This window comes from Schistocerca nitens, chromosome 1 (genome assembly GCF_023898315.1).
Source record: "Schistocerca nitens isolate TAMUIC-IGC-003100 chromosome 1, iqSchNite1.1, whole genome shotgun sequence".
Lineage (NCBI taxonomy): Eukaryota > Metazoa > Arthropoda > Insecta > Orthoptera > Acrididae > Schistocerca > Schistocerca nitens.
Window position 1 is genome coordinate 843,009,020 of NC_064614.1, and position 23,764 is coordinate 843,032,783.

General features: G+C 37.1%; 1 protein-coding gene across 1 annotated transcript in view; it reads left to right on the top strand.

Moving 5' to 3' along the window:
• The window catches only part of LOC126263189 (ubiquitin carboxyl-terminal hydrolase 34), a 524,696-nt gene that overhangs the window by 74,742 nt on the left and 426,190 nt on the right, over window positions 1-23,764 (top strand). The window contains exons 11-14 of the mRNA XM_049960250.1: window positions 13,736-13,875; window positions 15,120-15,294; window positions 17,159-17,317; window positions 20,984-21,128. Coding sequence (XP_049816207.1) covers window positions 13,736-13,875; window positions 15,120-15,294; window positions 17,159-17,317; window positions 20,984-21,128 — 619 coding nt within the window. The remainder of the gene's footprint in view (window positions 1-13,735; window positions 13,876-15,119; window positions 15,295-17,158; window positions 17,318-20,983; window positions 21,129-23,764) is intronic.

Sequence of the window (23,764 nt, forward strand, 5' to 3'; positions counted from 1 at the left end):
GGAAGGCAAAAGATGTTACTAGTTTCAGACATTAATTTTTTTTCTACATTTCTGACAGTCAAGCATTAATCACCTTGCCGAACAATGAAGTTATTTTTGTTGGTTTGCAAAAGAAATTTGACTTTTATTAATCTTTTCCGCTGAGGCAGTCAGTGTATTTGAAATGAAGGAAGTGTTTAATTCCACACACTGTTCGCTGCATTTCAAGTGCACGTTTTCATCTTCTAGCATGCGTGGAATTATGCCATAATAAAGAACCAAACATGAGATAATACGGTACTGGTACTCCAAGAAAATTTACATCCTGAAAACCACACTGGAAAGCTTAATATCAGGTCAAGACCTACTTCACTGGGAACCTGGACATACGAATGTGCACTTTAAATGTGCACATTTTAGTATGGTTCACGAAATTCTGATGCTCTTAGAGTATGCTCTCATGTCTTGTTTCTTTTGTGACATAATGTAAGATCTTTTAATGTTTTACAATTACGAACATACAGGCTTCCTACGCAATTGTAGCTGCGCAAGCACGGTTGCGCCTGTTATCTGGTGCTCTGTGCCAATTGCTGAAACAAACCTATCTCTAACAGGTTGCAGGAAAATATTGCGAAAGGTGGTTTGAAAAGTGTTACTTTCAAAGTAAATTTCCTTTTACGGAAGTTGAAGTATGTGCAAGAATGTATAATGAATTTCTTAAATCACAAAGTTATTTTGACTCTCATTTAAAAATCAACTCTTTGATAATGAGCCATTTAGAATAATTTCAGGCCCAAAACATCAGACATGTATGTCGTTATTAAAAATTTTACTAGCACATTTGTGTGATATATCTTAAAGTGTAACACATGCAAAAAAGATCAACATTATATGTGAAAGCTTAGCTTCTCTTGCAGCTTATTAACCTTAGAAACCGATATTATATGTGAAAGCTTTTCTTTTCTTGTATCAACACTATGTATATTAATTTAAACCATTAACTTTTCCTGTTTGTGTGTTCACACCTCTTAGCAGTGATTGGTTGAATACATCACATGTCCTATGGCCTGAATATCAGCTGTCATCAGCTAGCGGGATCACGTGACATGAACTATGACTGGCTTACAAGAGCGCATCACAATCTCGATTTCAATGCTTTAGAAAGTATCATGCGGTGTTTGGTGGAATTCAAATTTATATTTTTGTAATACGAAAATATGCAACCTACATGTTGCTTCACATCAAATATCTTTCCAAAACGTGTTTTTTTTTCCCCCTGAGTGATGCCATCAGCTCCTCATCCACGCATATTTTGATGTCCCATGAGTGTATGGCTTTGAAGTGTCATAAGTATTAAGTTCTATCTTGTAGGGTGTATATTTGAGTATTAACATTTATCCTCATGTTCTAGGAAAGTCTGCTAAAGAAACTTCAAGATGATCAAATTTTACCTTCAGAATATTCATTGATTAACAGAGTATTCTAGTAAAAGTATACACTTTTCAGATATAGAAAAATTAGGACTATGAAAAAGCAACATTGCAATTTTGAAAATACTTTGTTTTAAGATATGAATATTCTGGAATCTTATAATTACAGTAATTTTGAAGAAATACATTATTTTACAAAAGACAGTGTAATCATTATAAAAAAGGGAATGAGGGCATTCAAACAAGGTATGCAAATTCTAAAGCAATCAATTTATTAGCAGGGCTGTTTCCAAGCACATACATTATATATGAACTCTAAATTCGAAATATTTCCTTAACCCCTTGCTTTACCATTTGGTTTGGCAAAATCCATGCCCAAGCTATTGGAAGTGGTGCATGGGAAATACGTCAGTACAAGCCAGTATGCTGTTATCTGTTATGTAAGCATACAGTTACTTGTTTCACATGATACTGCTCTTGGGCATGTCAACACTGATTTAATTTTAGTATATGTATACTATTTCAAACAACACTTCAAAACAAATAAATAAAATTTTTTATACACAAACTATACTTTAATAGAAATTACAATGGACTTGGGTGCCTTCAGGTATGACTTCTTCGGAACAAATGTAATAATACTATGCCTAAAAGTAGATATTGTTAACAAAAAATATTATTACAAGAACAAATCCAGCCCTTGAATGAATTTGTAATAGGAAAATACCTACAAATCTAATAATTAGTAATCCTGCATCGCATGGTAGTTTCTAAATCATTTTGGTAGAAATAAAGCCATTTTTCACCCTGTGCATTCCCATATAGCTTTGCTTATAGACACACACACACACACACACACACACACACACACACACACACACACACACACACACACAGTATAAAGTGAAACAATGTGGGAATGCACGGAGTGTAAAATGGATGTATATAAAACTTGCTTCTGCCCCCTCCCTCCCCCTGCGTCTCATCCCTCAGACTGATATGTCTTGGGAAATGCGCCCAAACCTGCACTGGAAATAGAGTGAGTTGTTTCACCTAGTGAAGCATTTTGTCATCCAGTAACTTGACATCTTTTTAAAATTACCTGTGCTGTATTTCTTCGGTAATCAATATATGTTTCCTCTCTTTGACCATGTATTTTTTCATGGGTAATGTATGTATTGAACAGAGCCGTATGCCACATCTAAAAAGAAAGTTTTCGGTATCCTTCGAGGACTTTTCTCATGATTTTGGAAACGAGTCAACATCTGATTTTCACAATCAGTTCCACCCATTCCCTTATTCTATTCATGGATGTGTTTGAGCTTCATTGTTTTTCTACAATGTACATCTATGTGTTCAACCAACTCTGCTGTTTTGTCTTTCCATAAGACATGTGTGATGTGCATATGATATCAACAAAGTGCTAAAGTGCAGAGTTGGTGGGAAACATAGACACATACTGTAGAAAAACAACAAAGATCAAATGAATCCTTGAATATAATAAGGAAATGGGTGGAATTGGTTGTGAAGATCAGATCTTGGCTTGTTTCCCAATCATGAGAAAAGTTCTCAAAGGATACCAACAACATTCTCCTTTCTTTAAAATTTGTTTTTGAATGTCTTTTAGCATATTTTGCGTACTGCCCCAACAACATTTCTGTTCCACTGGTGTTATTTAAAAAGAGGGTAAGGGAGGAGTACTAGTTCTCAAGAAACAAAGTGTGTCCCTTATTCAGCACAGATTTTGACAAGTCCATGACAACATTCTATGATGCACCTGTAACCAGATTAATTTTGTCCTGGCTGGTACATATTTTGAAACTGAAACAAAACTGGTACTTGCCTCACAGTTCATAAAATTTTAATCCAAACCTCACTATTTTGTTGCACGACATTTTTAATGACATATTCAGATAGTTACGGATGACGAAAATTTAACAATGATGGGGGACGGGAATTCAACAGTAGGAAAACAAAGAGAAGGAAAAGTAGTAGGAGAATATGGAATAGGGGAAAAGAATGAACACTTGGTTTAAGAATTGAGAAAGAAGGTTGTATACATGGAGGAAATCTGGAGAAACTGGAAGGTTTCAGATTGATTATATAATGAGAACACAGAGATTTTGGAACCAAATTTTAAATTATAACAAATTTCCAGAGGCGTTATGAACTGTAGATTACAACTGAAAAAATTTGCAAAAGTGTAGCAAATTAAGGAGATGGGATCAGGATAAGTTAAAAGAATCAGAGAACGTTGAGAGATTCAGACAGAGCGTTAGGCAGTGATTGACTAGAACAGGGAAAAGGAATACAGTAGCTTTGAGAGATTAGATAGTGAAGGCAGCAGTGGATCAAATAAGTTAAAAGAAAATTCCCTGGTGAAAGGAGAAAATGTAAAAATGCAGAAAATGAAGCAGACAAAAGGGAATACAAATATCTAAAAAATGAGACTGATGGGAAGTACAAAATGGTGAAGCATGAATGGCTATAGGACAAATGTAAGAATTCACAAACGTACATCATTAAGGGAAAGTTAGATACTGCCTACAGGAACATTAAAGAGCCCTTTGAAGAAGAGAGAAGCAGCTGTATGAAGAGTTCACATGTAAAACCAGTCTTATGCAAAGAAGGGAAGCTGAAAGGTGGAAGGAGTGTGTAGAGGAGCTATACAAGGGAGATGTGTGAATCATTTGATAGAGCACTGAAAGGCCTTGGTTGAAGCAAGTTGGTGTAGGCGACATTTCTTTTGAACTACTGAGATTCATATGAGAGTGAGCCATAACAAAACTGTTCCACCTAATATGCAAGACATATGAGAGAGGCAAAATACCCTAATGCTTCAAGAGGAATGTAATAATGCCAATTCCAAAGAAAGCAGATGCCGACAAGTGTGACTGTTACCAAACTACCAGTTTAATAACTCATCGTTGCAAAATACTAACATGAGTTCTTTACAGAAGAATGGAAAAACTGGTAGAAGCCAACGTTGGGGAACATCAGTTTGTATTTCGGAGATATGTAGGAACGTGAGGCAATACTGGCCCTGCAACTTCTCTTGAAAGGTAGGTTAAGGAAAGGCAAGCCTATGTTTATAGAATTTGTAGATTTAGAGAGATCTGTTGGCAATGTTGACTGGAATAGTCTCTTTGAAGTCCTGAAGGCAGCAGGGGTAAAAAACTGAGATTGAAAGACTATTTACAACTTGTATAGAAACCAGACGGCAGTTATAACAGTTGAGTGTCACGAAAGGGAAGCACTGGTTGAGAAGGGCTGTAGCCTATCCCCGAAGTTATTAAATCTGTACAATGAGCAAGTAGTAAAGGAAACCAAAGAAAAATTTGGACTAGGAATTAAAGTTCATGGATAAGAAATGAAAAGGTTGAGATTTGCTGATGATATTGTAATTCTGTCAGAGACAGAAAAGGACTTGGAAGAACCGTTGAAGGTAATGGGCAGTGCCTTGAAAGGGGATGTAAGATGAATATCAACAAAACCAAAGCAAAGATAATGGAATGTAGTGAAATTAAATTGGGTGATGGTGAGCGAAAGAGATTAGTAAACGAGACACTAAAAGTATTAGATGAGTTTTGTTATTTGTGCAGCAAAAAAACTGATGATGGTCGAAATAGAGAGGGTATAAAATGTAGTTTGGCAATGGCTAGAAAAGTGTTTCTGAAGAAGAGAAATTTCTTAACATTGGATATACCGTATTTACTGGATTATAAGATGAGGTATTTCACCAAATTTGTCATTTCAAAGGTTATGGGGTCATATTATATTCCCAGACTAGGTCAATGTTTTTATATTGTTTAATAGATTAATATAGGGATCATCTTTCATTTACAGATGAAGCTTTGGGTATTTAAATTTTTTAGAAATTTATTTTGAAGAATCCTGATGGCCAGGGCTTAGCAAACAGTGCTTTCATTTGAATAGGCTTGAGATTTCCTGATACATTGAAGCACTCGATACAGTATCACTGTTGCTTGAAAAATCACATGATATTTGACTTGCGGCACAATTTGCAAGGGATACGTGAGAAACTATGAACTAGCCACTAACACAAACTAATGCTTCACTTAAAAATTGATGATTTTTGTGAAACGCAGGAAGAAATAGCATTAAATTCCATCAACTTACAAAAAAAGTTATCATACATATGTGAATACTGTATACATTCTGTTGCTTTTTAAGTAAAGATAATATTCAAAGGTGATAATCTTGTCCTTCAGAAACCATTACTTGATTTTACACCAAAGTCAAAATTCTATTTGATTATGAGAAACTCTAATGATTTGCCAAGTAGATTGGAAATGAGAATTTCAGTCGCTGTTCACATATTAGAATACTGGGGAAAAAGTCACCAACTTTTAATCAGCTTTAAAGCAAGATGGTGACATTAAGATAAAACAAGAAAGAAAATAGTCCAGAATTAAATGTCCAACAAACAAAATAAATCACATTAAACTGATTGCAATTGTTATCGCAAGGATAAATTACAGCGGAAAGACCCTTTGTGGAGTTAGTACCAACAGATATCACTAGATCATGGGATGAGCGGAAGTTCCAGAACTGCATTGAATCGTGATTGCGATCTTTTATTAATATATTAATTGCTATAGTTATCTATGACCTGTATGTTAGAAGGTATTGCAGTCCTTGTTTCACTGTTGTTCAAGCTCAACTCTACATAATGGTTGGAGGGGGTGATAGTGACACCATTTTGGCTGATATATACGATGACTGCTGGGTAGTGAGTGGCGAGCGGACAGTAAATTTCATCATGTTGCTAACTGTGGGGATCTATACTGTGTTCTTTGGCTTTATATGAACAGCTGACATGTTTAAACTGCAGTTTTGCTTAATATATTTGTACTTGGAATTGAAATGACTTTAAAACTGGACAAATACTCAACAATACCATACAGTTCTGCAGCAGATACTAAAAGTCTAGATTGGGGCCAGTGGTGTACTTCCGTATTTCATGCAGCAATGTTGTCGATGCCCATGGTGGGGTATGATGGGAACGATGAGCATATGTCAGCTGATCGTTTTACACAGCCAATGAGAGAGAGGCAGGCAGATGAAATGTTTGAAAACAACAGACATTGTAACATTCTCACTGCAGTATAGAAGCAAAATCCGCTGTGTGTGTTCTCATGCCCCACTGTAACCACAACCTCGAAAATTGCAACATGTTCAGAAGAAGTAGCCAAATATTTGTGACAGCACAGATGTAAGTTTCACAGCTGTCATGTTAGGATAATAACGATGATGATTAAGATAGTGATACCACAAATGACAGGCTAAGTAATTTATTTGTGACTGGTTTCGACCGCTATTCTGGTTTCGACCGCTGTTCTGGTGTTCATCAGACCCCTTGTTCATGAGACCCCTTACTCTTTGATGAGAGTAACAGAAATGTACTTCGAGGAATGTAAACTACAAGCACAAAAGTAAAAATAGCACGTTAAGAAATACATACAAGAGACAGTTATACCTATGGGTGTCTGCTGCAACTGACGAGGAGCAGGCATCACTATAGGAGGCGTACAACCACTGCTGCATGACTTGCAATTCAGATTGCTTAAATAGTGGCGGAAGCTCCACTCTCTGTCCCCAGCACTACATCATTGCTTGCCAATGGCCTTAAAACACATAAAATAAAGTCCAAATACGATTGTTTGTGTTCAATATTTATGTCCAAACAATAGGTATATCTAAAATACAAATAAACTTTATCAAACCATAATATAAAACTTAAAAGCTAGTAAAAAGAAAGAAAATAAGCTATTAACATATAAGAATATGCATGGCGCCATTTATAGGGCCCTGAGGCAAACATGTTTAGTAGAAACACTGCCAGTAACCAGTGTTGGCAATGTTGCACCATGATTTATAAAATGAAAATAAGCATTTGATATAATATTATTTATTTTCATTCTACAAATCGTGGTGTAACATTTGCATAAGCCAAGATGTAATAGCTGAACAGTGCTTACTGTATGATGAGGATACATTGACGTTTTGTTGTTATGAGTGTAGAGGTGATGCATGTTCGTAATCATCTTTACCTTACATATTATAAACTCTGGATATAACTGCTGCCTCACATCTGATGTACATTACATTAAGAATAGGAATATTTCGATCTTCATATGATTATAATGATTATAGGTATTATTTTCTCACCATCTATACTTGACATTTGCCATTCACTTCTCTGTACAGAAGGGCACTAATGTTTTATAGCTTCATACTGTCTGCTTGTAACTCCATTTAGTAGTTAAAGGTAACATTGATTTTGAATATGTGTGTGACAGAAATAATTTTCAGTGTATAATAACCATTTTGATTCATGTTTAGTAGGAGTAACATACTGATTTTGATGAACACTGATGATTACTAGCGAGCCAAATATTTAAGTCAGTACTGATGTATCTTTGATGTTTTGTCATAATACATCAATCTTCAGAACACTGCCATGGTTACTTGAGGCGTCTCTGCTAAACACACAGGGCCCTGTAGAAGGCACCATTGGTATTCTTAACATTAATAGTGTATTTTCTTTCTTTTTACTTAATTTTAAGTTTTATTTATGGTTTGATAAAGTTTATTTGTAAATTGCATGTCGTGCAGCAGTGGTTATAAGCCTCCTAGGGTGGCGCCTGCTCCTAGTCAGCTTCAGCATACTCCCTTGGATATAGCGGTCTTTCTGTTACGTATTTGTTAATGTGCTCTGTTTATTTTTGTGCTTGTAGTTTACATTCCTCTAAATACAGTGATTTTACTCTCTTCACAGAGTAAGGGGTCTGATGATTGTCAGAACAAAGGTCAAATCCACCAGTAAATTAAACAAACATCTTTTTTCAGTTGTGACTGTTTCATTACATAAAAAATGAACAAAAATGACAGTAAAAGTAAATATTAATGTAAACTATTTCTTTTTTCTTATTTTATTACTGCTTGTATTATTAAAATTTAGACAATGATTAATAATGTAAGTATAGAATTGGTGTAATGTTAACTATTTAAGCCGACACCTTGATTGGACTGAATATGTCATTTTTCCTCTATGGAGCATCTTAATAAAGCAGGGTTGTCTTATACTTGGGTAAATATCATAGATTAAAATGTTAGGAAGTCTTTCCTGTAAGTATGTGTATGGAGTGTAGCCATGTATGTGACACATGGACAATAAAAAGTTTTGATAAGAAGAGAATAGAAGCTTTTGATGTGTAATGTTACAGAAGACTGCTGAAGGTTAGATGGGTACATCACATAACTAGTGATGATGTACTGAGTAGAATTGGGGAGAAAATAAATTTTTGGGGCATGTGGCCAGAAGAAGGGGTCGGTTGATAGGAGATGTTTGGAGGAATCAAAGGATCACCAGTTTAGTATTGGAGAAATGTATGGGGAGTAAAAATCGTAGAGGGAGACTAAGAGATGAATACAGTTGGCAGATTCAGAAGGATGCAGAGTGCAGTAGTTATTCCAAGATGAAGAGGCTTGCCCAGGATAAAGTAGCAGGGAGATCTGCATCAAACCAATCTTCTGGCTGAAGTGCACAACAGAAAAACATTATTAATATGCTAAACATTATTTATATTCCCTTAAGCATTTGTGTATGCTGGTACATAAATTACTTTAAATGTTTGATTCCAAAGATTGACGATAGGTCTTATCTTTTGATGCCAGTCAGTTCTGTCAACAGTTTCGCTGTAGCAAAAATGTAAGTATTTTGAAACTGGTTTAAATCTTTTAAAAGGCATTACTTTTTTAAATATTGTTTTTTCTACTGGTCTTTTAGACCAGTTCATTTGTGTATTTGGTTGTCTGACTTTGCTCATCAAAATGCACAGTGTGAAATCACAGTCCGTAGTAGGCCTTTATTTCATCAAAAGTAACAGGATGCCAAATATCATGCACTTTCCATCTTTTTCATTCTTTTTCTATTACCTGATCTGCGAATAAGTATTTCCCAAAATTTATCATCAAACATAATAGAAAATAATTCTAATAATCCTGGGTGTTCAGTTACATAATTTGAAACAGGTGTTTTTATGCCACAAGACTCAGAATAGTTTCAAATGATTGGTTTGGTTTTTCACTTCCTGCCAAATCCACAATACACGTGATTTAGGTACTGAATTTTCCTCTTCACTGTTGTCATTAGTAGTTAAACATTTTACATGACTTCTGTTTTGTATAATCACATCACTAACACTGGATTCTTCTTGTAAACACCCCTCTCTTAACGTTATATAAAGGATTATTAAATTTTTCTTCCAAAATGGCAGTACAAAACTACTAATCAGGCTTGCTTTGTAACAAAGATGTAATGAATCGTGACCAATTCTTACTGCGTAATGCTGAGAACTAGACCATAGTTATAATTGATTAGGGTTTGTCTCATGAATTAGACTTGTGAAGTTTACTTTTGTCCTGACTGTCATTCACATGAGTCAGAATGATAATGTTTACATTTGGCCTGCATTTTTTTTCACAAGTCTGACTCGAGATATTTGTTTGGTCCAAAATTGTTATCATGAGTCAGACTCATCAAAGTATGGCTTGGGGTTAAAGAAAACATACTAATACACACTAATTATAGTTATTGTCAGCAACTTGTAAATTACGCACTGAACGATCGACTTCAGAAAAATATTATTAAAAGGATAGATTGCTACTTACTATAAAGATGACACATTGGGTTGCAGTTGGGCACAGTGAGAAGACTGTTACACATTTAGCTTCTGGCCAGAGCCTTCTTCAGAAAAGAAATCACACACACACACACACACACACACACACACACACACACATTCATACAAACAAGCACACATCATGTACACATGACAGCCATCTCCGGCTCTTCTAGCCAAAATGCTGTGGTGTCGTGTCAAACACAAGCAGCGGTCTGGAGTGTGGTGGGGAAGGGAGAAGGATAGCAGAGTACGCATGAGAGGAGATGAGACAGCACTGTCTGGTGGAGTATGTAGGGACTAGATGGTAGCCATACAAGGCTGCTACCTGCAGTGTCGGGGAAAGGGGGCCAGGGGGATAGTTGGGGAGTGGAAAAGGAGATGAGCAGATAAGGGGGAAAATCAGTGTGGCACATAATGAGGATGCATAGCTGGTGATGGAGGGGACGATCCAAATGGATTGGGTTGTGAAGCAGCCATTGGAATAAGGCATGTTATATTCAGCTGCATGTTGTGCTACAGCGTGGCCCTTTTTGCTCTTGGCCACAGTGTGGTGGTGGCGATTCATCGTGTTGGACTGATGGTTGGTAGTCATACCAATATAAAAGGCTGTGCAATAAATACAGCAGAACAGGTATATGACATGCCTGCTTTCATAGGTGGCCCTGCCTCAGATGGGATTGAATGAAAAGTGCTGCATTGGGCAGGTCTTGCACATGTGTTGTGGCAAAGGGGTTTGGGACTGGGAGGGGTGTAGGGATGAATTAGGATATTGTTGAGGTTGGGTGGACGATGGAACACTAATTCAGGTTGGATGGGAACGATCTTGGGTAGTATGTCCCTTTTATTAGGGCATGATAGATAGATAATCAAAGCTCTGGCGACAGATATGGTTCAGTTGTTCTAGTCTAGGATGCTAATGGGTGACAAAGAGGGCTCTTCTTTGTTCCTGGTTATGGTGGAGGTGGAGGTTTGGGGGGGGGGGGGGGGGTATGGCTTGGGAAAGTTGTTTGTGGACTAGGTTTGGAGGGGGGGGGGATAGTTCCTATCTGTGAAAACCTTTGTGAGACGTTCAACATATTAGACAAGGGAGTTCTTGTCACTGCAGATAAGCCGGTAGTGAGGTTGTAAGGGAGGTTGTTTTTTTTTTAAATGTGGAAGGGATAAGGGATAGCAGCTGTCGAAATTCAGGTACTGTTGGTGGTTGGTGAGTTTAATGTGTACAGAGGAGTGGATGAAGCCATCAGAAAGGAGGTGGTCAACATCCAGGAAGGGGAATGCTGGGTTGAGGAGCACAAGGTGAAGCAGATGTGAGAGAAGGTGTTGAAGCCATGAAGGAATGAGAATAGGGTGTCTTTGGCTTGAGTCCAATGAATGAACCTGAATCATACTAGGGAGCTGGGAGGCTAGGACGATTTCCTCGAGATGATACATAAACAAGTTGTCATAGGAGGGTACCATGTGGGTACCCATGACTTTGCTGCAGATTTGTTTGTATGTTTTCCCTTCAGGTACAAAGGAGTGCTGCAGGTTTGTTTGTATGTTTTCCCTTCAGGTATAAAGGAGTGCCCCCCTTTGTCACCCATTATCACCCTGGACTGGAACAGCTGAAACACATTCTTTGCCAAGACTTTGATTGTGAAGTGAGAGACATCCTACCCAAGATCCTCCCCACCCATCCTAAAGTAGAGTTCCATTGCCCACCCAACATCTTCAACATCCTAGTCATCCCTACGCCATTCCAAATCCCAACCCCCTGTCACAGGCATCATATCCCCTAGGAAGATGTGCCCAGTCCACCCTCTCAGCACCTCCTTTTCCAGTCCTGTCAGAGGCTTATCCTACCCCATCAGATGCTGGATTACCTGAGAAAACAGCCATGTCATATAACAGCTCTGCTGCAATCATTGCATGGTATTTTAAATTGGTATGACTACCAATCCACTGTCCATCAGGATGAATGGCCACTGCCAAGCTGTGGCCAAGAGCAAAGTGGACCTTCTTCTCCTCAATTGGCCTCATGAGGGCGGAATGCATTCCTTCTAGCCAACAGTGTTTGGCAGAAACAGACAGTTACTCATCCAAGTGCTAGCTGAACCCGACAGCTCTTATCTTCATGATCTGATGGGAACTGGTGTTGTTGTTGCAGAAAGGCTGTTTGCTTTTCCCTTCTCTGCCCCTTTCCTTTTCCACCTCCCCCCCCCCCCCTCCCTCTCCTCCACAGCCTCGCAACACTGCACTTGGTGACCTTGTCTAATACCATCTAGTTCCTGCATATTTCACCAAGCAGCGCTCCTTTCCTGTCAGATATACCCTGCTATCCCTCCCCTTTCCCACTGCACTCCAGATTGCAGCTTGCATTCAATGGGACACCGTTGCATTCTGGCCAGAGTGGCCAGAGAGAGATGTCACGTGTGTGGGAGGTTTACTTGCATGTGTAAATGTGTGTGGGTGTTGGTTATTTTCTGAAGAAGACTCTGGCAAAAAACTAAATATATAACAGCCGTACAACTCAATGTGTCATATTTATGGTGAGTATCAATCTATCCTTTTCATAATGTTATATATACTCCTACTTGCACATTCAGTTTTTTAAACTACAGATTCAAAAGTAATTTGTATACTTCATGTGTTTGTGGTATATGTATCAAGTAGAAGAGAGGAAAGAAGAAAAAAATGTTATTTATGTAAGGAATGGTTATTACGGCAAGTGGAGCTGTTCCAGCTTGCTACATTTCAGTGTGTCCAACAGATGGAGGGAAAGAAACAGTAAAGAATTCTGGATGGAATACAAATGAGAATATTAATAAAGACTAGCAAAATGCAAGAGTGTCAGAAACTTTTATGAACCTTAAGGGCAGATTCCTCTGGTGTATCCCAAGCTGGGTATAGCAGGAGAATGGGTTAAAGGAATTTGTGCTGAAAGGAAAATCAGTGATTTTTGGCCAGTAATTGGTGTCTTAAATTTTCTTGAGAAATACTTTAGCCAGGTGTAGAACGAGAATGAATAGGTGACCTTGGAAAAAAAACTGCTCACCAAGTGAAACCTTACCGTTAAATTTATTCTGATAGTCTGTTAGCTTTGCCAATTCATTTGAAACTGAGAGAATCTTTGTATGTTGTAACAAAACGAGTCTTATTTTAGATTACATATTTTGTATTTGGCTTGACAGATGTCAGAGGCCAAAATTGTGATGTTTTGTTGCCATTTGGATTTATTTTGTAAATTATTCATCAGGTAATGGTTTTGCGCTCTGTGACACAAGAATGTTGGCATTGGAAAGTATGTATAAAGATGTTATTGTTGTTTGTGTTGGCCTTGTAGGAGTGAAAGAAATTCTTGAATATGACAAAAGTCACTGTGGTGTGGGGTATATGTTGCATGTCACATTAATAGAGATATTTTGTTGTTACAGACATTCTTGTTTGGTGTGCATAAAGTTGATCGTGCTTCATGGTTTGTCTATATGTTGTTGCCATTGATCTTACAAGGGAATTAGTTCTCTCATTTTTTAACTTTTATTTTTTAGTTTTGATGGTTTCATTAAGTTAGTGCTATATTACATTGCAATACAAATTCTGCAATATTGCATTACTATCTTGCTGAAATGTCTTTAGATCAGGAGATGGAATACCAAGTAGTGGCCAAGAGGAAGATAGTGAAGTAGAACAATCAAAATCAGCTAATTCAAAGAGAAGGCGCAAGCTGATGAAGAGGCAATGTCGACACAGAGCAGCACCTCAACCAAAGGGACAAGGTTGGTTTTGTAATACATTATTTTCTTTGGTTTTGACAAAGATTCTTGTATTTTTGTGATCATGATCAACAAATTTATAAAAACAGCCATGTTTATTGATTTATCTTTGTCACTCATGCTTCAAATACTTTGTTTTATTTAGGGGGTAAGTTTTGACTGTAGGCATTCCTTTTCTCTCTTAAATATTGTTAGTATGGCAGTGGTAGAGCATTAGGTTTGTGAGATATGAGGACTGGTGGAATCTGAATATCAGAGGCTCATTGTGAAAGGATGGATGGCATCCAAATAAGTGAATTTTTAAATTTAGGCTGTTGGGAGGGATTGTATGTGCTAAGTAGCATTCAAGGAACACAGTGCAGTGTTCGTATCCAGTGCACTTGCTGCCTCATCTAACCAGCATTCTACCACATTTTCTTCTCCCCCAACCCCTGTCCCTCTGCCCCATCCTGATATTTGTTTTTGGTGTGGTACCCATAAATGAGTTTTCAACAGCAATTTTTGAATATTGCTTACGTTATGTATTCATTAACACAAAGACTGATGTTTTACTCTTGTGTTTGAAGGTTAGTCTTACCCTGTGCAAATCTCATAATCTCTGCATAACTACTGCAATCTACATCCCTTTGAATCTACTTACTGCTTTCAGCCTTTGACTTTCTCTGCAATTTTTACCCTCCACAGGTCCTTCCATTGCCGAATTAATGTTTTTTGATGCCCCATAATTTATCCTAGCTACCTATCCCTTCCTTGGTCAAGTTCTGCCATAAAACCCATACTTCTACGGTTCTATCTAGCATCTATTTATTAACTTACAACCTATCTGTCTAACATTCAGCACTGAACACCTTCTATTCTTTTCTTGTTTTTACCATCCCTGTTTCACTTCCATATATTTACTTCTTTGCCCCTTTTCCATAGGGTAATTTGCATGGAAGTCTTACTATTACATAGTGAAAGTATTCAGTGTGTCATTTTAGTCTGATTGGCCAGTTTCCCCTAGTTGCTGTTAATATCAAATGATGTATCTTTTACATCGATGGTCCTGTGAAATAACGGCTGTAAAAGATTAGTTACTGTATATTACTAGAAGTTATTTTGGTCATACTGCTTTTAAACAGAATGCATCTTGTGTGTTACTCTACATGAATTTGTTGTCAAGAGAATTAAAAATGACCCCATTTTTTTCCTTGTCAAATATTCTTTTTTTTCTTTCCATTATATGATTGAGTACTCTCATTCAACAGGAAATGAAGTGAAATGTACTGAGCTTACAGATGATGATGAAGAGGAAGAAGAAGATGATGAGGATGAAGAAGATGATGAACCAAAAGCTTCAGTCACTGAAAGTATAGTCAAAGACAAAGATCCAGTAGAGCAGTTAACGGAACCTGACCAGGAGGTTCCAAATGTACTGATGAGGTATGCTTCTAATGATAGAAACTGTCATCCATGAAATCTGTACAGCTCCACTGTAAGACACTTTTGTCTGTCGAATTTATTCAAGGGTGACCGATTCAGTACGTGTTTATTGGTTATCCTATCTACCTATCTGATCTTGATCATTGTTCTGTAACGAACTCATTTCAAAAACTTCTATTGTCATCTTCTCTGTACCACGTATCTTCCACATTCCCCTTCATCAAAGGCTACACAGCAAATATTTTTAGAAAACACATACTAAAATTTAAATTTACATTCAGTGTTAAATATATTTCTCTTTTTTAGAATAACTGTTCTTGCTACTGGCAATCCTTCTTTTACATGCTGTTTACTACTTTTGGCATCTTCTCTTCCTAATCTAATTCCCTGAACGTAACGAGATTTAGTTTGATTTCAGTCCATTACTCTTGTTTTCCTTTAATTGAGGGTCATCTCATAATTTCTTTTCAAGACACTATCTATCCAGTCGAGCTGTTCTTTCCAGTTCTCTGCTCTCTCTAACAGAATTACTGCTTTATTGGAAAACCTTAAATTGTTCTTTCTTCTCCCTTAACAATGCAGTGCAGAATATTATCTACCACACAGAACTGAAATCCAGTATAGAAACTTAAGAACTTGTGTTAGCGCTAGGTTTGTTTGGATATTTTTTTCTCAGTGTAAATATTTCATTAATCTTGTATTGTATATTTACTTGCCATGTTAATTTCCTTCTTTTCATCTGCTCTTCCATTGTCTCCCTGACATCTCTCAATTAAACATGTCCACCATCCTTCCTACCTTCATTCCTCTGTTCACCCCCAACCTGCCCTCCCACACCTCCTATTGCCCCATACCTCAAGATCTTTTTCTCACACCACCACCACCACCACCACCACCACCTTCTCTTTCAGCTTCTTCTCCTTCACTACCTTCATTTGTGCCTTATGCTAGTGCTTATGATAGCACTCTCTCACTGTGCTATGGACCACCTTTCAGCAAATCACATTTCAATTATTGTAGTTTTCTCATTTGCTTTTTATTTCAACATATTACTTATAAATCTCATGGTTCATTCATTGTGATTCATTTATTATCTTATAATTTTGTAATTTTCTTAAAAGTGTATGTAACAACATCCAATATCACTGACTTACATAGGCTTAAGAAAGAGCTTACTCTGAAAAGGAGGTCAGGGTCCTGATTTGCAAAGTCACTTTTGAATTGTACTTCGTAAAATTTAATTCAATCAGTTTGTCTGCCAGTCAAGAGGTGTGCTGTAGCCATTTATGTGATAATTTTTTGCCTTTGAAAGCATCTTTGCCCTCTTCAGAATTACATCTAATAATTCTGAACATCTGCCAATAGCTGTTGGTCAGACAAAGGATATAAAAGTTTTACACAGTTTATTATATGAGATATATGCAAACTGCACTACACTTTTTTTCCCATTTTGGCAGAGTATTGAGCTACAGTGTTGGTAAATTGATGATGTGCCTTTGAATAGTGTAGCTGCTATGCAACTGAATTCAAGTCGAGGTGTTTCTGTTAGATCTGTTGAGCGTGAATCTTCAAAATGGAGTTTGAAAAGTTACATTGGTCATTGATTGGCTGTAGGGAACTTAATGTTCATGAACCATATGTTGGCAGTTGAAGATTGGTCTGTCTCACAAACTGTTAAATCCTGACCTTACAGATGTTAGCAAGCCATTTGCTTCTGGCTGCACTTGTATTTTAACTTTTCAGAGGAAGGGTGAAAAATGCAGAGTATAACACCAACTTGGGATCAGTTGAATGTTTTGTATATTTGTGTGGAAGGATTCGCTCATTTTAGCATTCTGAATAGCTGTTGTCACTGTTTTTCCAGAGACTGTGGACCAGATCTAGTTGAGATAATAGAAGATCATTCTCATGATAGCTCTCACGATTCAACTCAAGGTGCTGTGATGACAGAACTGGCCAGTCTTGTACAGGGATCACAGATTCATGACTGCCGTCCATATATGAGAAACTATCAGGCTCACAGGTATATTAAAATGGTATTGTGACTTGTAAATATGGGTATGTCTATTACTGAAATAAAAGAAACTATAAATAGAAATCATGGAAAACTTGCTAATAAATCCTTATTACAAAGCTATTGTTGCTGACAGTTGAATGAATGATAACGTAACTACTCGTATGAAATTCTATTCCTGGCAAATTTATTTAATGATAGCATCATATCAGTTTGTTCCATTGACAACAATACTATTTTCAGGAATGTAGTTACAATTATATTCTTCATCATATTAAAATGATAGATAAAGTAATGTCCAATAGTTGAGCATAACCAAGAAGTGAAGCATATTTCTGGAATAGGGTTCTGGAAGGGTTGTAGAATAGTATCCAAAACATGTAATAAGAAAAGTGTTGAAATTTAAGATACACTCAATATATATATATAACCAGAATAACCTCTTCAAAAACACTAGAAAAGTTAATGGTTATCCCTGTGTGCCACACTTGTTCATTGCACATGTGGTATATTCCCCATGAGATGCTTCAAGAGCTCTGTTTCTGAATTCTGAAGAACATGGTAGGGGGTCTATACGAGTCCTGGGTGGCAGCTGATAAGAGTGTAATTAACCAACCCTAATGCATCCCAGACACTATCAGTTACTTTCACATTTGGGAACTCCAATGAGGTATCCATTTTATCATCTCAAAAAGAAATGTCAGAATTAATAATTTCACATTTTGAGACAGTGCAGTAGTGTCATTAAAGTTATTTTAGCTCATTTCTTTGTGTAATGGTCGTTTTACACTCACTTTGAACTGTATGCAGGGTATATATGCCCTGGGAAATCCAGGGAAAACCCAGAATTTTTTTCATCTGTGAGAAAACCAGGAAAAACTCTGAAATGTTTTAGAATTCCAGTAATTTTTCATTGTTTTAGTTTTCAATTAAAGTGATGTAATTTTGACTGGTAAGAATTGAAAAGTAACAAAGAATTTTACTTTAGCTTGTTACTGCAGAATAATATGCAGCAATAAAACACCAAAATAAAACTTAAGTTGCAAAGAAAATGCTCCATTTACAACAACAAAACACAGTGCGCAAACAAACATCTGCCGACAGCAAAATGTGTCAAAGTCTAAAGGACGAAGACCACACAGTATTTCATAACAACAAACTTCTTTCAATGAGCGTATTTATGTCACAGCTGTTCACATTTCTAAAAGGTCGTGGGAAAATGTTGCGAATGATGATTTAATAAGCTTTTTTTTTTTTTTTTTTTTTTTTTTTTTTTTTTTTTTTTTTTTTTTTTTTCCCAAAGTAAATTTCCTTTTGCGCAAGATGAATTGTGTTATGTGTGAGAATGTGCAATGAATTTCTTAAATCACAGAGCATTTGACTCTCATTCTAAACTTAAAACTTTGAGGAACAGCCACTTAGCAAAACTTCAGACCCACAAGGCCAGAAATTTATGTCATTATTTAAAATTTTATCGGCACATTTGTGTCTGATATATCTTGAAGGTTAACACTTGCAAGAAAAGATCAGTGTTATAGGTGGAAGCTTAGCTTTTCCTGTAGTTAGACTCTATGTACATCAATTTAAACGGTTAACGTTTCCTATTTGTGTGTTCATGCTGTTTAACAGTGATGTTGCTAGGGCTGACTACATATGCCCTACACCCTGCACATGCTGCTGCACATCAAAGATATTCCCAAAATACATTCCTTCCGCCGCCCCCCCTCCCCCCCCACCCCTTTTGGGTTTTGTTACCTTAAGTGCCACATCATTCTGTGCGGTGTATAAAATCTTTACCAATTGAAGGATTAATAAGTTTTCCAGGGAAAGTATACTGTCACATAAAATGCAAAAAGTGTATTTTCGCCTGGAAAAAAGTCTTTTTATTTGGGATTTCCGGGAAAAATCTGGAAACTTCTTTTCCTTTCCGCACATACACCGTGTATATAATGTATAGTCAGAGTACCAATGGGGGTGACATGATGATCATGTTCACCTTATAGCTATCTAAAGTCCCTTTTACATGATCAACTTTCTTATCTCAATTGACTACTTGAGAAAAGTGAGTCCACTGCAGTGCTCTGGTCTTTCATTCCTGTACTGGATCTTGTCTGTTTTGAGTAGTCATTTTCATTTACATGTCAGTGCTGAAGTTGCATTTATTGTGAGAGCTGTCTGCTGTGTAGATCACATCTGAATGGTGAAAGTGAGATTATGGGGGACTATTCTTTCACAGAGAGAGGGGAAGGGGAAAAAAAGAAAAGAAAGAAAAAGAAATGAAAATCTAGTAATGAAGTGTAGGAATGAGCAATGATACTAGATTTTATTAATAACCGTAGCAGAATTAGTAGTGCAAGTTTTTGTCAACAATTGTGTGGTAAGTTCTTTACAAGGATACTTATTTGCTGGAGAAAATATATCTTGTAAACACATCAGTCAATATCTAGAATGTAGTAAATTGTACCTTTTTGCGCTATCCTTTATTTCTTGTTTATTGTCAAATAACATGAAAAAATAACATTGAAAATTGCTTTTCCCATAAAATAATTCTGACTCTTCTGCTGTTAAAATAATTTTCATTAAAACAAGTTTTTCTGTGTGTGTTCTTACTTGTGAATAGTGTAGGTTTTTTCTCTGCAAAACATAAATACTGCTTTGGTTTCAGATTTTTCATCTCTCTTGTTGCAGAACACTAGTAGGAAAAAATACCTGGACCTTATATAACTTTTCATTGTGTTATTTGGGGGAACAACAACAACAACAACAACAACAACAACATGGCAAAGATTAAGAAGAAACAAAAATACAAAATCCATTTCTGTAACATGCGTGAGCTTGGACAGGTATAGGTTAACTTCTTGATGTTAGCAGACACCACCATAGTCCCTTGTTTCTGTACCTGTGCAGTGTGCAGCGTACTCTGAAATTTAGACCTCCACACTCGGAACAATCTCTAGAATATTGACATACACAAATATGCATCACGACCAGTTGCTGATACATACAAGGGCACAAAAGGTGCAAGCATTTCGAGTAGTTGATTTTGACCATCCGGTGCACGTCTAAAACAGGCTTAAAAAAACAAAAATAGTCTGCAAGTTGTTTTAAAATATAAATGACCTGAACTAAAGTAAATAAATAATTTACACAAAATTTAAGTCAAATACATATTATTAAGAGCATGAGAGGTATGTTGCTGATGAGAATGTGTGCCTCTGGTGAACAGGGCAGGAAGTAGTCCTGTACAGTTGGAGATCAGTGCCACATAGCCCATTTATTCAGTGTGTGCAAATTGTTTGAACAAGTACAGCTGCACAGATGAAGACCCAGATTCAAATGAAGTGAAACATTTTGCAAGAAAATTGTTTATAACATAAATTTGAAATCAGTTTTCTGTTGCTTACATGACAAAATAATAACTAGAATTACAATAATTAGTACTGTGTACTACCATACCAGACGCAGGAGTAAGAGCTGAGAAAAACTGTGTCTGAATTACAGTTACTTTAACCTTTCTTTTTCTGTCCTTAGGCAAGTGATGTAGGGCAAAAAAATCGTATCACAGACAGAATTTCCTCAAAATCTTTTATGATTAATTATGATTTTCCTGTCATCAAAAACCATGCTATGTTCTCTCACTTATCCTGCTTTGTGCACATAACTAATATGTTACAGGGAGCTTATGGACGAAATGATGAGTGGTGAAGAAGGTAGCTATTCATCAAGGATGAGCAATAAATCAGAAAAGAACATGGCAGATTTTGAAGGGGAAGAATCTCCATGTGAAGATGAACTCGTACAATTGGCAGCTCAGGCACAGGTAGGGTGTTCTACAGAAAGGTATCTGCATCTAGTACTAGGTAATACATTTTGGAGAGAAGTAACATTCTAGCAAAGAACATTCCTTCAAGAATGTTATGTAAGAATTTCTTATATCACAGCATTACTACTGACACTGCAATTTTATTTTTTCATTTGACTGAAGTACAACACTTTCTGGTTAAGGAAAAGAAAAGGAACACTTTTGAATAGTAATAGTCTGATCTACTGAAGTGTGAGTATTTAGGTTGTTAGTGCAATGTAGGTAGGGGGAGGGGGGGGGGAGAGAGAGAGAGTGTGTGTGTGTGTGTGTGTGTGTGTGTGTGTGTTTGTTTGTACGTTCAACAAGATTATTTTAAACGGGAAAAAATCTTCAAGGAAACTGGAACACAATACTGAATTAGTTTCTGAAAATCACAGGAGCAGTGCAGTGCCTTTGATGCAAATCAACATTGTACTGTGTTGAGATTTTGGTGAGAGAAATGCGAGAATGAAAAAGGTGATACTGAATATTTTGGAATCAAAGATGCCTTACTTAGAAACTAAAGAGGAGTTTCTTTCAGTTTAGGGCTGTGATGAAAGAAACTGTTTGAGATAGTACAAGAAAGCTGCATGCAGTCAGTCTGAAGGAAACCAGCTGTAGACTACCTTTTTATCTCTTGAAAGACAGGGGTGTTGTGAGCTGTTACTAAGATGATACTCTAGTAAGTTAAGTAACTGGAAGTAAGTTATCTTAATAGATTGAATGTCACACTAAAAGTAACTGGAAGTGAGTTATCTTGATAGACTGAATGCCACACTACCATGAACTTAATATTATTCATATATTTGTTGGAGTGCACAAGCACAATTTATTTCCAAAGCAGTGCAGCACAATCTGAAAGCTTACTTGTTTGTTATAATTCACTTTTTGCACCAGATTTCCTTTCTTTTCTTTTTCTCAGAACTCTTTCTTCTTCCTCCTCCTCCTCCTCCTCCTCCTCCTCCTCCTCCTCCTCGACCACCAGCACCACCATCACCCTCCTTCTGTTTCTACTTCTTTTGATCCTATATCCACCCTCAAAGAATTCCCACTATTAGTGGTTTATGGAGAAAGGGGTAATAGTTGACCGCAATTGTTTCCTACCAGGTGACTGCACAAGCATTGTATAATACAACTGTACTGAATGTCAGTCTTAACTAAAAAAGCAATGAGAAATGACATATGTTAAGGGGATGCATCGATTGTTTACATTTTCTTTCTGTCAAACCATATCATCTTTTCTTTCTGTGTATCTTTAGCTTCTGAAAAGAAATCTTTGCTTCCAAAAGCAGAAAATTGAGTTTCATCCTTTTCTCATTGCTCTCAGCCCAATTGAGAGTCCTATTTTAGGTAAGTACAACCATTAGTATGTACTTTAGGTCCTTGCTTTCAGTTAGGTGATTGTGGTCACATACACAGTTTATCAGAATGAGATTTTCACTCTGCAGCGGAGTGTGCGTTGATATGAAACTTCCTGGCAGATTAAAACTGTGTGCCTGACCGATCTCGAACTCGGGACCTTTGCCTTTGGCGGGCAAATGCTCTATCATCTGTGATATGAAACTTCCTGGCAGATGGTAGAGCATTTGCACGCGAAAGGCAAAGGTCCCGAGTTCGAGTCTCGGTCAGGCACACAGTTTTAATCTGCCAGGAAGTTTCATATCAGCGCACACTCCGCTGCAGAGTGAAAATCTCATTCTGGAAACATCCCCCAGGCTGTGGCTAAGCCATGTCTCCGCAATATCCTTTCTTTCAGGAGTGCTAGTTCTGCAAGGTTCGCAGAAGAGCTTCTGTAAAGTTTGGAAGGTAGGAGACAAGGTACTGGCAGAAGTAAAGCTGTGAGTACCGGGCGTGAGTCGTGCTTCGGTAGCTCAGTTGGTAGAGCACTTGCCCGCGAAAGGCAAAGGTCCCGAGTTCGAGTCTCGGTCGGGCACACAGTTTTAATCTGCCAGGAAGTTTCATATCAGCGCACACTCCGCTGCAGAGTGAAAATCTCATTCTGGAAACATCCCCCAGGCTGTGGCTAAGCCATGTCTCCGCAATATCCTTTCTTTCAGGAGTGCTAGTTCTGCAAGGTTCGCAGAAGAGCTTCTGTAAAGTTTGGAAGGTAGGAGACGAGATAACAGTTTATCAGGTTTGATGATTAGTGATTGTTGTTAACTGTATAAATTATTGTTCTCATTTCATCATTTTTGCTTAAGAATGAAGAGCATTAGTTTCTTTTATTGATATGCTGTAAGAACTCATAGATACTACAGAGTTTGGATTTGTAATTTTTGTAGAGTAGGTTTCCTCTTCCATCTGGTTGAAAGACAGATAGATTTTATAGGCATATCATTTGAATTTTGTAGGAAAAAGGTTGCAGTCTTTTCATTTTTTATTGGCATGCTGGCTGAAATATGCCTGTTGTTTGTATGTAAATAGATTAGTACCTTGTTTGATACTTTATATCCTTCGCCCCATATAGTGAATTTTTTTTTGTAACATTTGCATATAAAACTGATGGCTGCCCAGTGACAAATTAGAATCATAAATTTCATTTATTGATCTTGCTGTCAGATTGGACCAAACCTGCTGTTTTTGAACAAAATTGGAAGGAGATGGCAGCCACATCA